This window comes from Bombina bombina, chromosome 4 (assembly GCF_027579735.1).
Source record: "Bombina bombina isolate aBomBom1 chromosome 4, aBomBom1.pri, whole genome shotgun sequence".
NCBI classification, from domain to species: domain Eukaryota; kingdom Metazoa; phylum Chordata; class Amphibia; order Anura; family Bombinatoridae; genus Bombina; species Bombina bombina.
The window spans coordinates 1,220,540,414-1,220,559,531 of record NC_069502.1 but is presented as its reverse complement, the minus strand read 5'-3'; the positions used below and the strand labels follow the sequence as shown (position 1 = coordinate 1,220,559,531).

Here is a 19,118-nt window from a genome sequence, read left to right as displayed (position 1 = left end):
GATTTGCGGCAGGGGAAGAGGTAGAGGGACCACCTTTGAAGTTTCGAAAGGAACGAAAATTATTTTGTTTGGTCCTCATCTTATTCGTCTTATCCTGAGGAAGGGCATGGCCTTTCCCTCCAGTGATGTCTGAAATGATCTCTTTCAGTTCAGGCCCAAATAGGGTCTTACCCTTGAAAGGGATGGCTAAAAGCTTAGCTTTTGATGACACATCAGCAGACTAGGACTTAAGCCATAACGCTCTACGCGCTAAAATGGCAAAACCTGAATTCTTTGCCGCTAATTTAGTCAATTGAAAAGCGGCATCTGTAATGAAAGAATTAGCTAGCTTGAGAGCCCTAATTCTATCCAGAATATCATCTAATGGGGTCTCAACCTGAAGAGCCTCCTCCAGAGCCTCGAACCAAAAGGACGCTGCAGTAGTTACAGGAACAATGCACACTATAGATTGGAGAAGAAAACCTTGGTGAACAAATATTTTCTTCAGAAGACCCTCTAATTTTTTATCCATAGGATCTTTGAAAGCACAACTGTCCTCGATAGGTATAGTTGTACGCTTAGCCAGGGTAGAAATAGCTCCCTCCACCTTAGGGACCGTCAGCCATGAGTCCCGCACGGCATCAGGTATGGGAAACATTTTCTTAAAAGTAGGAGGGGGAGCGAACGGAATACCTGGTCTATCCCACTCCTTAGTAACCATTTCCGAAATCCTCTTAGGGACCGGAAAAACATCAGTGTAGGCAGGAACCTCTAGGAATATGTCCATTTTACACAATTTCTCTGGAACTACAATAGGGTCACAATCATCCAGAGTCGCTAAAACCTCCCTGAGCAATAAGCGGAGGTGTTCTAGTTTAAATTTAAAAGCCGTCATATCTGAATCTGTCTGAGGGAACATATTTCCTGAATCAGAAATCTCTCCCTCAGCCAGCAAATCCCTCACTTCAGAACATTGTGAGGGTACATCGGAAATGGCTAATAAAGCGTCAGAGGGCTCAGCATTTGTTCTCACACCAGACCTACTGCACTTCCCCTGCAACCCCGGCAGCTTAGATAAAACCTCTGTGAGGGTAGTATTCATAACTGCGGCCATATCTTGCAGGGTGAAAGAATTAGACGCACTAGAAGTAATTGGCGTCGCTTGTGCGGGCGTCAACGGTTGTGACACTTGGGGAGAATTAGGTGGCAAAACCTGATTCTCTTCTGACTGAGAATCATCCTGCGACATACTTTTAGTAGCTAAAATGTGTTCTTTACAATTTATTGACCTTTTAGTGCATGAGGGACACATTCTAAGTGGAGGTTCCACAATGGCTTCTAAACATATTGAACATTGACTTTCCTCAATGTCAGACATGTTGAACAGGCTAGTAATGACTACAAACAAGCATGAAAACACTTTATTTAGTGAAAAAAACAACAATCTTAAAAAACGGTACTGCGCCTTTAAGAGAAAAAAGCATACACGTTCTGCAAAACAGCCTAAACATGCACCAAATTTTTCAAAAATTTGTATGTAGACACAATATAGGTAGTTAAAAAAAAATGTGGTGCAATCTCAACAATTAACCCCTTAATTTCCAAACCGGATCGAAAATAGGCCCAGATCCGGAAAAAAATACTCTCAGCACCTTGCCACAGCCCTGCTGTGGCCCTACCTGCCCTCAGGGATCGAAAATGTGGGGTAAAAGCTTTGATTTGGCTCAAAACATACACCAGGGCCCTCAGGAGTTAGAGCTTGCTGATAAAACTAACTGCGTATCTGAGGCGCAAAAATAGGCCCCGCCCATCTCACTCGATGTCTCCTCAGCCTTAATGAACCACACCAGAGTGGTTATAACTAGCCATGTGGGTTCTAAGACCCAAAAGTTAAGCCATGTGTGTCCCTTAATAAAGTTTGCCCAAAACGTTATTGCCCACAAAAACGTTAAAGCACTCCCAAACAAAAAACGTTTGCTCACAAACATTTGCAATTCAGTGTCAACCATATTTGTAATTGGCCCCATATGCAAGCTAAGTAATACCCTTCTATTTAGCTCTAGGATTACTGCTTACCCTTACCCTCCTGGGTATGTCAGCCTTTCTGAAATACACAGTCTCTCCAGAAAAATATGACTGAACATACCTCATTGCTGCATAGCATGAAACCGTTCCTCACACTGAAGTTTCCTGTACTCCTCAGCCTCTGTGGGAACAGCAATGGACCTTAGTTACAAATGCTAAGATCATCATCCTCCAGGCAGCAGTCTTCATCCATCTGCTGCCTGAGAGTAAACAGTACACACCGGTACCATTTAAAATAAACTCTTGCTTGAAGAAATTAAAAACTAATATTTTATCACCTCTTTCACTTTACCCTTCCTAGTACTTAGAGTAGGCAAAGAGAATGACTGGGGGATGGAGCTAAGGGAGGAGCTATATAGACAGCTCTGCTGTGGTGCTCTTTGCCACTTACTGTAAGGAAGGATAATATCCCACAAGTAAAGGATGAATCCGTGGACTCGTCTTACCTTTATAGAAGAAAAGGTTTGAGTAGTATCCCAGACCTCTTTCTGCAAGAGGTACTGGGACAATGACTCCCAGGGAGGAGAGATCCCTTATGGACCCTAGAAAAGACTCTTTTCTGGCCTTGAAGACAGATTTGACAAGAGGAATCTGCCCCTGGGTGGATGAGACTTGAAGCCTATCCTGTGTCCCTGAGCGATGACCTCCAGGACCCACGGGTCTTGCACGTCCCCAAACCAAGCTTCCAAAAAGAGCGACAGTCTGCCCCTACCGGATCCAGAGCCGGATCTGGGCTCGCCCCTTCATTCCAACTTTGTCTCGGCGGGCTTCTTGTTCTGCTTGGATTTATTACAGGACTGAGCCTGCTTCCAAGTCCCATTGGATTGCTCAGGCTTTGCGGAGGGTTGCTGGCGTTGGGATTTATCCGAATGAAAATTAGGACCTTGCCCCTTAGGTTTGTTCCTCTTATCCTGTGGTAAAAAAGCATCTTTGCCTCCAGTAACTGTGGAGATAATGGAGTCCAGGCCTGGACCAAATAGAATCTTTCCCTTAAATGGGAGGGAAAGAAGTCTCAACTTTGAAGTCATGTCCGCAGACGAGGACTTCAGCCAGAGTGCCCTATGAGTTTGAACAGAAAAACCTAAAGCCTTAGCATTCAGGTGAATAATCTGCATATTTGCATCACAAATAAAAGAATTAGCCACCCTTAAGGCCTTAATTCTTTCCTGGATCATGTCGAGGGGACCCTCCACCTCGAGCAACTCAGATAAGGAGTCGCACCAGTAGGTAGCCACTCCAGCAACCGCAGCAACAGCCGCTGCCGGTTGAAACAAATATCCCGTATGTTGAAACATCTTTCTTAACAGAGTTTCTATTTTCTTATCCATGGGCTCTTTAAACGATGAACTATCCTCAAGCGGGATAGTAGTGCATTTAGCAAGCATGGAGATAGCACCATCCACCTTGGGGATGGAACCCCACAACTCCAATTGAGAGTCCAGAACCGGGAACAATTTTTTAAAGGAAGAAGTGGAAAAAGAAGAACCAATTCTTTGCCATTCATTCTTAAAGGGACAGTAAAGTAAAAAAAAATATTTCATGATTTAAATAGGGCATGTAATTTTAAACAACTTTCCAATTTACTTTTACCAATTTTGCTTTGTTCTCTTGGTATTCTTAGTTGAAAGCTAAATCTAGGAGGTTCATGTGCTAATTTCTTAGACCTTGAAGACTGCCTCAAATCTGAAAGCATTTTGACAGTTTTTCACCATTAGAGGGCGTTAGTTCATGTGTTTCATATAGATAACATTAAGCTCAGGCACGTGAAGCTCCTAGGAGTCAGCACTGATTGGCTAAAAATGCAAGTCTGTCAAAAGAACTGAAATAAGGGGGCAGTTTGCAGAGGCATAGATACAAGGTAATCACAGAGGTAAAAAGTATATTATTATAACTGTATTGGTTATGCAAAATTGGGGAATGGGTAATAAAAGGATTATATACCTTTTTAAACAACAAAAATTCTGGTGTTTACTGTCCCTTTAATAATGTTCACCATCTTTACGGGAACCGGGAAAGTCTGTGGTACAACCCTGTCCTCGTAGACCTTTTAAAATTTAGGAATCAAAGGTTCCTCAGGCAGTATGTGGAATCCTCCATAGCTTGCACTTATAAAGCAGACTATTGAATAATAAGATAAAACGGCACCTTTATACCCCCAATGGATGGGGCACTCACCACCTCCTATGACCCAGGCCAAACAGAGAAACCACTTCTCCATTAAACCGCACGGTCAGGCAAGAGGAAATCAATGTAACCACACCCGGTCACATGGTGCGCAATGCAGGACCGCCCCTGCTATAATAGTAAAAAAACGCGCTAAGCCTTTCAGGCTGCGCAGCTTCCAAAAACGAAAGTGAAAATCTGTATGTTCCAACATCTGCCTGAGCCTCATTTCACACGTCGCAGCATAATAATAATATAAAATAATGTGATTAATCCCCCCCTGGAGATATTAACCCTCAATTCCATACAGATAAAAGGAGCCACACTCCTTACTGGAATCTATGCCATGGAACAGAAACACAGCCTCTCAAGTCTGACAGTCTTGTAGCATACTGACATGGACTTGAGTGATGGAAGCAGGCAGTGAAACTCGTCAACAACACTGATTGCTTAGGCTGTTAATACGAGTCTGGATGGGTTCGCAGAAAAACTCTCCCTGCATCTCCAGACTCACATTCGTCAATGCTCTCACTGAGAGGCTGACAAGACTACTTAAAACTCCAGTCCCATTTCGAAGAGTAGATACTCTTCATAAGGAACTACTCCGTATCTTCTGACACTTCTCTGCTAACCTCCTGTGACGAAAGGCAGAGAATGACTGGGATATGAGGGAAGTAGGGGGAGTATTTAAGCCTTTGGCTGGGGTTCCTTTGCCTCCTCCTGGTGGCCAGGTTCAGTATTTCCCAACAGTAAGGAATGATGCAGTGAACTCTCTTCATATTAAGAGGGAAATACAATTTCAAAGTAAAAAATGAAGCACTTTTATTGGAAAAGGGACATAGCTTGTGAAAGGTATTCAGTATGATCATTTTTTTCTCCTCTGCTGTGGTCAGTTGGGGACAGATACAAGTCCTCCAGCCCCTCTGGGTAGTGTCAACACTAAAAACCTGAGATTTAAATGGAAGGAAGAAGAAGCAAAAGAAATAATAAAAGCAAGTTTTTTTCATTGTGTAAAGTTTTATGGGATTTTATATCCCTATCAACCGCAACTACATGTCCCCAACAATTTAGATAATATAGCAATTCCTTCAAAGGGTTAACATCTAATTCCTAAAAGTGGCCCTAACATAATAAACATTCTTCGCTTGTATTCATTAAATATTGCACAGAATGAAAAAACCTACAGTCATCACATATGGTACTCAGTAATTCCAATAGCAGTGCAGGAGGCAGTTAATTCCACAGCTGGCTCAGTAGTCGCTATACACAATGAAGTTTATTTAGTAGTCCAACTGGGCCCATGGCATAAAGCGGGCATCTTTATATACACAGAATGCCATATTGCACAGTACGTTTACTAGTCTGCCTTGTACAGGGTCAGTTATAATCCGTTTGTGGAGGACAGAGGGCTGTAGTGTAAGTTGGTGTTGCCGAGTCGTTTAAGGGTAATCCACAGATGTCAGCTCCTTGCTGCTGCTTTAGATGGGGCTGATGTTCATAGTGATGAGATGTTTCTGATGCTGGACCTTGCATATGAGTGGTACAAGCAGAAGGTGCAGATTATATGGATACAATTTGTGTAATGTACCCATCAAATAAAGGTAGCTTGCAAGATGGTGGAAGTTGGCAGCACATACAGTAGGAGGTCTCTGATGCGCCAGTAGTGTCTGCTCTGTGCCTCATGGTCCATAATTAGCGTTTTATGTAAAAGGTCTAGTGTAGGCAGAGCCAGCATCCCTGACACGTTTAGACCATGGCATGTATACCTGACAAAGGTAGCGGCCGCTTACCAGACACACAGTGTGCATACCCTATACAGGCAGTGCCAGCCTCCCCCCCACAGACTAGGACATTATGCCCATAATAGGTAGTGCCAACCTCCCCCCACAGAGACGAGGACATGTATGCCCACAATAGGTAGTGCCAGCCTCCCCCCCACAGACTAGGACATGTATGCCCACAATAGGTAGTGCCAGCCTCCCCCACACAGACTAGGACATGTATGCCCATAATAGGTAGTGCCAGCCTCCTCAACATGACATGATATATACACCCCCCCCACACACACACAGGTAGTGCCAGCTTCCTCAACAGGCTCATGCCATGATATATAAACCCCCCACAGGTAGCGCCAGACTCCCTGACATATACAGACTACGTCATTTCTACCCAACACAGGCAGTTACCCAACAAACAGACAATGGAGTGTATACCCACTATAGGTAGTTCCAGCCTCCCCAACACCCAGCCTATGGCACGAATACACCATACAGAAAGTGCCAGCATCCCCGACATAATGGCATAGGCAGTGCCAGCCTCACCGACATAATGGCATAGGCAGTGCAGCCTCCCAGACATAATGGCATAGGTAGTGCAGCCTGCCCTTACTCATGTGTTATAACACAACACTTCTGTATAGCATCTGTTAAGCATAAGCAGAGCCAGTGTGGGCCTCCCCATCTCACATTTTATAGACAGAAATGTAACACAAAAATCCCCAATAAAACATGGTTACCATGAAACGTACAGTACAAAAGTAGCTCAGAGAGTGTCGGTACCAGTTTCCCTTTCCTATGATGAAATGTACACAGCACAGGGACAAAGCAGTTTTCTCACATAAATACTGCCAAGTATATGTTACTAAAGCGCAGCAGGTTCAGTGCCTCTAAAGAGGGCCAGCCTCTCTCTCACATGCCACAGTATGTACAGCGCCTCTCTCTCACATGCCACAGTATGTACAGCCTCTCTCTCTCTCACATGCCACAGTATGAAAAGCGCCTCTCTCCCTCACATGCCACAGTATGTACAGCGCCTCTCTCCCTCCCATGCCATAGTATGTACAGCGCCTGTCTCTCTCCCATGCCATAGTATGTACAGCGCCTCTCTCCCTCACATGCCATAGTATGTACAGCGCCTCTCTCTCTCACATGGCACAGTATGTACAGCCTCTCTCTCTCTCTCTCTCTCTCATGCCACAGTATGTACAGCCTCTCTCTCTCACATGCCACAGTATGTACAGTCTCTCTCTCTCACATGCCACAGTATGTACAGCCTCTCTCTCTCACATGCCACAGTATGTACAGCCTCTCTCTCTCACATGGCACATTATGTACAGCCTCTCTGTCTCACATGCCACAGTATGTACAGCCTCTCTCTCTCTCACATGGCACAGTATGTACAGCCTCTCTCTCACATGGCACAGTATGTACAGCCTCTCTCTCTCTCATGCCACAGTATGTACAGCCTCTCTCTCACACAGATGCCACAGTATGTACAGCCTCTCTCTCACACAGATGCCACAGTATGTACAGCCTCTCTCTCACACATGCCACAGTATGTACAGCCTCTCTCTCTCTCACATGGCACAGTATGTACAGCCTCTCTCTCTCACATGGCACAGTATGTACAGCGCCTCTCTCTCTCTCATGCCACAGTATGTACAGCCTCTCTCACACATGCCACAGTATGTACAGCCTCTCCCTCACATGGCACAGTATGTACAGCGCCTCTCTCACACATGCCACAGTATGTACAGCCTCTCTCTCTCTCACATGGCACAGTATGTACAGCCTCTCTCTCTCACATGGCACAGTATGTACAGCGCCTCTCTCTCTCTCATGCCACAGTATGTACAGCCTCTCTCACACATGCCACAGTATGTACAGCCTCTCCCTCACATGGCACAGTATGTACAGCGCCTCTCTCTCACATGGCACAGTATGTACAGCCTCTCTCTCTCTCTCACATGGCACAGTATGTACAGCCTCTCCCTCACATGGCACAGTATGTACAGCGCCTCTCTCTCACATGGCACAGTATGTACAGCCTCTCTCTCTCTCTCACATGGCACAGTATGTACAGCGCCTCTCTCTCTCTCATGCCACAGTATGTACAGCCTCTCTCACACATGCCACAGTATGTACAGCCTCTCCCTCACATGGCACAGTATGTACAGCGCCTCTCTCTCACATGGCACAGTATGTACAGCGCCTCTCTCTCTCACATGCCACAGTATGTACAGCCTCTCTCTCTCACACATGCCACAGTAAGTACAGCCTCTCCCTCACATGGCACAGTATGTACAGCCTCTCCCTCACATGGCACAGTATGTACAGCGCCTCTTTCTCTCACATGCCACAGTATGTACAGCCTCTCTCTCTCACATGCCACAGTATGTACAGCCTCTCCCTCACATGCCACAGTATGTACAGCCTCTCCCTCACATGCCACAGTATGTACAGCCTCTCCCTCACATGCCACAGTATGTACAGCGCCTCTCTCTCTCACATGCCACAGTATGTACAGCCTCTCTCTCTCACATGCCACAGTATGTACAGCCTCTCTCCCTCTCACACATGCCACAGTATGTACAGCCTCTCTCCCTCTCACACATGCCACAGTATGTACAGCCTCTCTCTCTCACATGCCACAGTATGTACAGCCTCTCCCTCACATGCCACAGTATGTACAGCCTCTCCCTCACATGCCACAGTATGTACAGCCTCTCTCACATGGCACAGTATGTACAGCGCCTCTCTCTCCCTCACATGCCACAGTATGTACAGCCTCTCCCTCACATGGCACAGTATGTACAGCCTCTCTCACATGGCACAGTATGTACAGCGCCTCTCTCTCTCACATGCCACAGTATGTACAGCCTCTCTCTCACACATGCCACAGTAAGTACAGCCTCTCCCTCACATGGCACAGTATGTAAAGTGCCTCTCTCACATGCCACAGTATGTACAGCCTCTCCCTCACATGGCACAGTATGTACAGCCTCTCCCTCACATGGCACAGTATGTACAGCGCCTCTCTCTCTCACATGCCACAGTATGTACAGCTTCTCTCTCTCACATGCCACAGTATGTACAGCTTCTCTCTCTCACATGCCACAGTATGTACAGCGCCTCTCTCTCCCTCACATGCCACAATATGTACAGCCTCTCCCTCACATGGCACAGTATGTACAGCCTCTCCCTCACATGGCACAGTATGTACAGCGCCTCTCTCTCTCACATGCCACAGTATGTACAGCTTCTCTCTCTCACATGCCACAGCATGTACAGCCTCTCCCTCACATGCCACAGCATGTACAGCCTCTCCCTCACGTGTCACAGTATGTACAGCGCCTCTCTCTCTCACATGCCACAGTATGTACAGCGCCTCTCTCCCTCACATGCCACAGTATGTACAGCCTCTCTCTCTCACACATGCCACAGTATGTACAGCCTCTCTCTCTCACATGCCACAGTACGTACAGCCTCTCTCTCACATGCCACAGTACGTACAGCCTCTCTCTCACATGCCACAGTACGTACAGCCTCTCTCTCACATGCCACAGTACGTACAGCCTCTCTCACATGCCACAGTACGTACAGCCTCTCTCACATGCCACAGTACGTACAGCCTCTCTCACATGCCACAGTACGTACAGCCTCTCTCACATGCCACAGTACGTACAGCCTCTCTCACATGCCACAGTACGTACAGCCTCTCTCACATGCCACAGTACGTACAGCCTCTCTCACATGCCACAGTACGTACAGCCTCTCTCACATGCCACAGTACGTACAGCCTCTCTCACATGCCACAGTACGTACAGCCTCTCTCACATGCCACAGTACGTACAGCCTCTCTCACATGCCACAGTACGTACAGCCTCTCTCACATGCCACAGTACGTACAGCCTCTCTCACATGCCACAGTACGTACAGCCTCTCTCACATGCCACAGTACGTACAGCCTCTCTCACATGCCACAGTATGTACAGCCTCTCTCACATGCCACAGTACGTACAGCCTCTCTCACATGCCACAGTATGTACAGCCTCTCTCACATGCCACAGTATGTACAGCCTCTCACACACACAATATATTACACTGAAGTTATATACAAACTGCAGCAGTGCCAGCCTCCCATAGCCAGACAGCAAAACCTGGCACATCATCAGTCCTAGCTATAATCCCGTATTACTTCCACAGTGTCGGCCTCAAATCTACATCCATAACTTGCTGGCTTCCAGCTAGTGTGATTGCGCACGCTATGCAGTTATCCTACTGCTGCACACAAACAATGCTGAAATCACAGAAGCAAAAAGCATACAAACTAGTCCTTACGCTAAAATGCATGTACGGTGCCTGACTTTCAATAAGGTAATCATACAGTGCCAGACTCCAATCTCCAAGCCATGCTAAAAAAATCTTCCACTGTCACGCGCCCGCACAATGTCAGCCTGTCAAACTAAAATAAGCACAATGGAATGTTTCCTTTCGTGCAAGCACAAAGTGCCAATCTCTCACACAAATGCACTTAATACAAATCTTTCACTCACAAGGAGCACAGTGCCAGTCTCCCACTCGCGCAACCACACAGTGCCAGTCTCCCACTCGCGCAACCACACAGTGCCAGTCTCCCACTCGCGCAACCACACAGTGCCAGTCTCCCACTCGCGCAACCACACAGTGCCAGTCTCCCACTCGCGCAACCACACAGTGCCAGTCTCCCACTCGCGCAACCACACAGTGCCAGTCTCCCACTTGCGCAATGTAAACCCTTCTAAAAAGAATACACAAACAAGGAGCAGTATCAGCTTCCCACGTGCAATGCCAGGCTATCAGCGTAACCACAGAACATTTATAGCACAGGTAGCAGGAGTGCAAAGATTCCCTAACACAACACAAATTGCAGGCAGCTTCTGACCAAACACACACATACAAAGTCTGTATACTGTACATGGGCAGTTGTGTGCTAGCTCCCCTCTGCCCCTGAAGTCACGGCTGGACGCTATATTAACTGCTTCTGCTAGACTCTGCTCCCAATTAATAGTCTGTTGGGGGTAGAGGGAGAAGGTGCCATAGTGCCCAGCAAGATCAGGCGAGTCCAGCAGTTACGCCCCTGTGCATAGTGAGGGGGCACAGAGATGTCCTGTCATAGCCCCAATCATGATAGGCTCACTGGTGGATCTCATTCTCAATTAGACTGTCCTCGCAGGACTGGAAGTCTGCATCCTGAGTGCTATCAGCGATAATCATATCCTCATCCTGAGAGGCGGGCTCCTCAGTACTCTCACTGTCAGCTGCTGGATCACTGTCTGCAGAAGAGTCCTGCAGCACTTGCGCAATGTATTTCTGAATGAGAGAGAAAAGAGGAAACTCATAAGTGAAGGGTAGTAAACAGAAAACCATTGTCAAACACATTCTCCTGATATGAGAGACAGGACACCATATCTACAGTAAATGAAGCTGTGTGTGAATCTCTGGTTGTTACACAGTGCAAATATGTTTCCTTCTTCTGCCTAGCCGTAATCTGTGACTCCTGAGTGGGACTTTATGCGTTTAACCCATTTATAGTTAACCTTCCTGATCTCTATAGTGTAGCCCATGATAATCACTTAGCAAGTTATGTATCAGTATTTAACTAACTGCATATTCATCATTTCTTCACAATTGGTACTAGTCATACTTTTTGCCTGAAATCTTAAATTTGATCACCATTTCACATCCTGCATTAGATCATTAGAAATTAACACCCCAATACAAGAAACTTCTATATCGTGGCTCAGATCCTTAGATAATATTTACAAGGTGAGAACCCCCGTTAGGACATGGACAGAACTGACTACCCCCCAAGTACATGTTTATAGGTGAATAAAAGTAAAGATAAAAAGAGGGCGCCTCATAGCGTGATACAATTTCTTGCAAGTGGATATAAGCTGTAAAATTTTAAGCTTACCAGAAAATTTGGCACTGTATTTTGACCAGTGCAATAACGCTAGCTAGCACTTTACAGTGGCTAGTACACTGGCCTCGGTTCTCCTCCCTGTAGCCACCTCTCGGTATGGATGTTATAACCACCTCTCGGTTTAGGGATACACCGCTGTAGGAGTGTCAGTATGCTTTCTGTACAAAAGAAATCCCTGAAGCCAGGAATAAGGACAACTTCTGAATAAAATATCAAATGCTTTATTCTTATGACGCGTTTCTCAACCTCAAACTGGTTGTTTCATCAGATAAAAAAGCGAATGCTTTTCGCTTTTTTATCTGATGAAACAACCAGTTTGAGGTTGAGAAACGCGTCAAAAATAAAGCATTTGATATTTTATTCGGAAGTTGTCCTTATTCCTGGCTTCAGGGATTTCTTTGGTACAGAAAGCATACTGACACTCCTACAGCGGTGTATCCCTAAACCGAGAGGTGGTTATAACATCCATACCGAGAGGTGGCTACAGGGAGGAGAACCGAGGCCAGTGTACTAGCCACTGTAAAGTGCTAGCTAGCGTTATTGCACTGGTCATAATACAGTGCCAAATTTTCTGGTAAGCTTAAAATTTTACAGCGTATATCCACTTGCAAGAAATTGTATCACGCTATGAGGCGCCCTCTTTTTATCTTTACTTTTTAAACAGCTTTGTCCCCACACTCCGGGATCAAGAGGAGCAGCCCCATCTTTAAACTACTGTGGCAATTACCGTTAACGGACATTGAACTGTTAAAGAACAGACATCAGAAGTTCAGCACGGTAATTCCGTTTGAGAACCTCATTGGTACATTCTGTTTCCACATTTGAATTTCTGCACAGCGCGCCTTTTGTTTCCCCTTCTGTGAGACCAGACAATGTTTATAGGTGACCCTCACTTTCCTGCTCCTTTAGATGCCCATTTAAGGGCAACATTAAAAGTGCTGCACTGTTTAGTGATTCTGCACAAACACTGCTGGAAATAAATGTTTAACATGGGTTGAAAGTAAAATGTTTGCACGCAAGCAAATCCCGATGCACGATAACTTCAGGACTTCGTATATCGTGACCCTGCTAATTTCTTCTCCCTATAGACTTCAAAGGAGTGCGTTATTAAAAAAAATCCTTATGCGTTAGACCCACAGCACTAAACCCAAAAGGTATTTATAAATATTTTACATTCCAATGTTCTTTATATAGAATAAAAAACATAATTTATGTAAGAACTTAACAACAACTAGACAAACTAGTTGTAACTGAGAGTACAACATAGTTATAAAGAGAGAGTAAATCCACTTATGTATTATCACACTGGTTTCTCTACTTATATCATAAAGTTTTCAGAAAATAATAAAAAACGTTCCCAATCATTCATACATTATAGTTTATTAATTCAACTAAGGAACTCACACTCATACAGTAGCAAAAGCTGTGAATTAAAACCACTTGAACTCTGTGGTTAGCATAATAGCCATTAAGTCAATATATCACTATTAAATATCCTCAATCCAAGTAAATTAGAGTTAACTAAGCCCTTACAAACCAAGGGCTGTTTTAATTTTACATATGCAATAAAGGGGATATGGTATTGATTACTTAGTAAATTATTTTTCACAAGAGTAAGCAAAATTAAAAACGGACGATAGGAGAGACAAAGCTGCCCCTATCGGACCCCTGACGCGCGTTTCACGAACGCTTCCTCAGAGGGGGTGTATGTAAGAACTTACCTGATAAATTGATTTCTTTCATATTGGCAAGAGTCCATGAGCTAGTGACGTATGGGATATACAATCCTAATAGGAGGGGCAACGTTTCCCAAACCTCAAAAAGCCTATGAATACATCCCTCACCACACTCACAAATCAGTTTAACGCATAGCCAAGAAGTGGGGTGATAAGACAAAAGTGCGAAAGCATAAAAAATAAGGAATTGGAATAATTGTGCTTTATACAAAAAAATCATAACCACCACAAAAAAGGGTGGGCCTCATGGACTCTTGCTAATATGAAAGAAATAAATTTATCAGGTAAATTAGCAAGAGTCCATGAGCTAGTGACGTATGGGATAATGAATACCCAAGATGTGGATCTTCCACGCAAGAGTCACTAGAGAGGGAGGGATAAAATAAAGACAGCCAATTCCGCTGAAAATAATCCACACCCAAAATAAAGTTTAAATCTTATAATGAAAAAAACTGAAATTATAAGCAGAAGAATCAAACTGAAACAGCTGCCTGAAGTACTTTTCTACCAAAAACTGCTTCAGAAGAAGAAAACACATCAAAAATGGTAGAATTTAGTAAAAGTATGCAAAGACCAAGTTGCTGCTTTGCAAAACTGATCAACCGAAGCTTCATTCCTAAACGCCCAGGAAGTAGAAACTGACCTAGTAGAATGAGCTGTAATCCTTTGAGGCGGAGTTTTACCCGACTCGACATAAGCATGATGAATCAAAGACTTTAACCAAGACGCCAAAGAAATGGCAGAGGCCTTCTGACCTTTCCTAGAACCGGAAAAGATAACAAATAGACTAGAAGTCTTTCGGAAATTTTTAGTAGCTTCAACATAATATTTCAAAGCTCTAACTACATCCAAAGAATGCAACGATCTTCCCTTAGAATTCTTAGGATTAGGACACAATGAAGGAACCACAATTTCTCTACTAATGTTGTTAGATTTCACAACCTTAGGTAAAAATTAAAAGAAGTTCGCAACACCGCCTTATCCTGATGAAAAATCAGAAAAGGAGACTCACAAGAAAGAGCAGATAAATCAGAAACTCTTCTAGCAGAAGAGATGGCCAAAAGAAACAAAACTTTCCAAGAAAGTAATTTAATGTCCAGCGAATGCATAGGTTCAAACGGAGGAGCTTGAAGAGCCCCCAGAACCAAATTCAAACTTCAAGGAGGAGAAATTGACTTAACAGGTTTTATACGAACCAAAGCTTGTACAAAACAATGAATATCAGGAAGACTAGCAATCTTTCTGTGAAAAAGAACAGAAAGAGCAGAGATTTGTCCTTTCAAGGAACTTGCAGACAAACCTTTATCCAAACCATCCTGAGGAAACTGTAAAATTCTAGGAATTCTAAAAGAATGCCAAGAAAAATGATGAGAAAAACACCAAGAAATGTAAATCTTCCAGACTCGATAATATATCTTCCTAGATACAGATTTACGAGCCTGTAACATAGTATTAATCAGAGAGTCAGAGAAACCTCTATGACTGAGAATCAAGCGTTCAATCTCCATACCTTCAAATTTAAGGATTTGAGATCCTGATGGAAAAAAAGGACCTTGTGATAGAAGGTCTGGTCTTAACGGAAGAGTCCACGGTTGGCAAGTGGCCATCCGGACAAGAACCGCATACCAAAACCTGTGAGGCCATGCTGGAGCCACCAGCAGAACAAACGAGCACTCCTTTAGAATCTTGGAAATTACTCTTGGAAGAAGAACTAGAGGCGGAAAGATATAGGCAGGATGATACTTCCAAGGAAGTGACAATGCATCCACTGCCTCCGCCTGAGGATCCCTGGATCTGGACAGATACCTGGGAAGCTTCTTGTTTAGATGAGAAGCCATCAGATCTATTTCTGGAAGTCCCCACATTTGAACAATCTGAAGAAATACCTCTGGGTGAAGAGACCATTCGCCCGGATGTAACGTTTGGCGACTGAGATAATCCGCTTCCCAATTGTCTATACCTGGGATATGAACCGCAGAAATTAGACAGGAGCTGGATTCCGCCCATACCAGAATTCAAAATACTTCTTTCATAGCCAGAGGACTGTGAGTCCCTCCTTGATGATTGACATATGCCACAATTGTGACATTGTCCGTCTGAAAACAAATGAACAACTCTCTCTTTAGAAGAGGCCATGACTGAAGAGCCCTGAAAATTGCACGGAGTTCCAAAATATTGATCGGTAATCTCACCTCCTGAGATTCCCAAACCCCTTGTGCTGTCAGAGACCCCCAAACAGCTCCCCAACCTGTCAGACTTGCATCTGTTGAAATCACAGTCCAGGTTGGAAGAACAAAAAGAAGCTCCCTGAACTAAACGATGGTGGTCTGTCCACCACGTCAGAGAGTGTCGTACAATCGGTTTCAAAGATATTAATTGAGATATCTTTGTATAATCCCTGCACCACTGGTTCAGCATACAGAGCTGAAGAAGTCGCATGTGAAAACGAGCAAAGGGGACCGCGTCCAATGCAGCAGTCATAAGACCTAGAATTTCCATGCATAAGGCTACCGAAGGGAAAGATTGAGACTGAAGGTTTCGACAAGCTGAAACCAATTTCAGACGTCTCTTGTCTGTCAGAGACAGAGTCAAGGACACTGAATCTATCAGGAAGCCTAAAAAGGTTACCCTTGTCTGAGGAATCAAACTTTTTGGTAAATTGATCCTCCAACCATGTTCTAGAAGAAACAACACTCATAAAAGACTGGAAAAGGTTCTTTCTAGTGAAAATGAGCAAAGGGAATTGAATCCAATGCTGAGGCCATAAGACCTAAAACTTCTGTGCATATATAGCAACTGAAGGAAATAATAGAGACTAAAGGTACCGACAGACGGAACCCAATAGAATTATCCCTTGTCTGATAGAGACAAAGACAGTGACACAAACTATCTGGAAACCTAAAAAAGGTGACCCTTGTTTGAGGAATCAAGAGCTTTCGAAAAAAAGATCCTCTAACTATGTCCTGAAGAGCAAGTGAATCATATGAGATTCCGCATCCTCAGAAAATAATCTGAATGAAAACAGAAAAATGAAAATATGCATTTATTGTATCTAAGGAAAACAAATAATGCTATCAATGACCATAAAAAGGCAAAATAGTTTGAATAAAACTCCAAAACCGGTTCCTAAAAAAGGAACTGGAAGAAATACCCCAGAAGATTCCAGGTCTGAGCAGCGCTTGAACCCCATGGGTGCCTAGCCATGCTTCAACAGTATCCAAAATATATAGGACAGAAACACACTTAAAGAAAGTGTTAGCCTTACTGAAATAAAATCAAAGAAATTTGGACAAAATAGAACCAAATAAATTTCAAAGAAGTCTTAACCTGCCCCTTACCAGCCAAGCTGGAATACGGCATGTACATCGCAATATTAGGGAGCTGATTTCGAACCCCAATTAAAAACATGTTACTTGGGAAAGAACTCAGAAATTCGTTCCTTAATAAGAACAACCAAACTAGTATAAGCTTAAAGTTTTAGTCTTAGAACTCAATCTTGAAGCCCAGAGTAACAGTTAAGAATTGAATCCAATTATAAAACAAATAATTGATTATGTTAGAACAAAAGAAATATGTATTTTTTTTTTTTTTAAAAAATCACAAAATTCTTCTAGCTAAAATAGCTAAAAACATAGATTAACCCTCATTTGCGAAAATATTCAAAAAAATGAAGACACAAATGAAATTATTAGCATGATAGTCCAGTTTAAAGGACCAGTCAATACAGTGGACTTGCATAATCAATAAATGCAAAACAAGACAAATGCAACAGCACCTAGTCTAGTAAATGTTGTCCCTTAACAATGCTAAAATAAATCATAATCTGATACTTGATCTTAAAGTAAACAGAAAAAATGAAGCAATTGCAATATCCAAATAAATCACAGGACCAAGAAAAGTACCTGAAACTAAATAATTTTCCATAAATAAGATACAACTATCTAAAGGAAAATAAATACTATTTTGCTATAGAAACAATAGCATAATTAGTAGAAGTAGAGATAGCCCCAATAAATTGGAGAACCCTCCAAATTGAATTTAACTGCTGGCAAAGAATATAGTTTAAAACCTTTGAAGAAGGAATAAAAGAAAATTCTCAGCCTATTCCATTCCCTAGAATGGGGAATTGGAAAGAAAAACCTCTGAAAACACAGAAGAAATAAATAGGCAGAAATAGTGTCAGCTAGTCTTAAAGAACTAGTTACCTTAATATCCAAAATAATCAACACCTTTTCAACAAAGAACAAATGTACTTTAATAATAGAAAAATAATAAAAAAGTAGATTTGTTAGTGTCAATATCTGATGAAGAAAATTTCTGAAAGAGAAAAAACATCATCAGAGAAGGATAAATCAGTATGTTGTTGGTCATTTGAAACTTCAATAATTAAAAAAGAAGTGAAAAAGACCTAAAAATTTTATTAGAAGGCACGAAGTCAGACAAAGCCTTTAAAATAGAATCAGAAAAATATTTCTTATAAATCTTCTAAATTCTTCTTGTACATAAGATGTAAGAATGGAAATATATAAAGCATAAACACTAATGGATTCTGCATGTAAAAGTATATCATAATAACTTATTACAAACCATAGCTAAAGATAAACATTTATAACATTTAAAATAAATGAACTTAGCTTTGGTAGAACTGAAACTCAGTTAAGCGTTTTTCCAGAAGTGGCTTCTGATTCAGGGTCAATCTGAGACATCTTGCAATATGTAATAGAAAAAACAACATATAAAGCAAAAAAGATCAAATTCCTTAAATGACAGTTTCAGGAATGGGAAAAAATGCCAATGAACAAGCTTCTAGCAACCAGAAGCAATAAATAATGAGACTTAAATATTGTGGAAACAACAATGACGCTCAAATTTTTTAGCGCCAAAAAAGCCGCCCACATTATTTGCCGCCTAAATGCTTAGAAATAGACCCTGTAGAAGGAGATCATTGAATTCAAATAGGCAATACTCTCTTCACATCCCTCTGACATTCACTGCACGCTGAGAGGAAAACCGGGCTCCAACCTGTTGCAGAGCGCATATCAACGTAGAATCTAGCACAAACTTACTTCACCACCTCCACAGGAGGCAAAGTTTGTAAAACTGATTTGTGGGTGTGGTGAGGGGTATATTTATAGGCATTTTGAGGTTTGGGAAACTTTGCCCCTCCTGGTAGGAATATATATCCCATACGTCACTAGCTCATGGACTCTTGCTAATTACATGAAAGAAATATAGGTTTTCCAAACCCGATAATAAATCTTCCTTGAAACAGACTTACGAGCCTGAAGATTAGTATTAATCACTGAGTCAGAGAAACCTCTATGACTAAGTACTAAGCATTCAATTTCCATACCTTCAAATTTAGGGTTTTTAGATCCTGATGGAAAAAAACGGCGCTTGAGACAGACTTTG

General features: G+C 42.9%; 1 protein-coding gene across 1 annotated transcript in view; it reads right to left on the bottom strand.

Moving 5' to 3' along the window:
* Window positions 1–8,890: 8,890 nt before the first annotated feature.
* The window catches only part of TMEM63B (transmembrane protein 63B), a gene marked incomplete in the record, with an annotated part of 652,794 nt that continues 642,566 nt past the window's right edge, over window positions 8,891–19,118 (bottom strand). Inside the window, 1 exon segment of the mRNA XM_053712736.1 lies at window positions 8,891–11,357. Coding sequence (XP_053568711.1) covers window positions 11,181–11,357 — 177 coding nt within the window.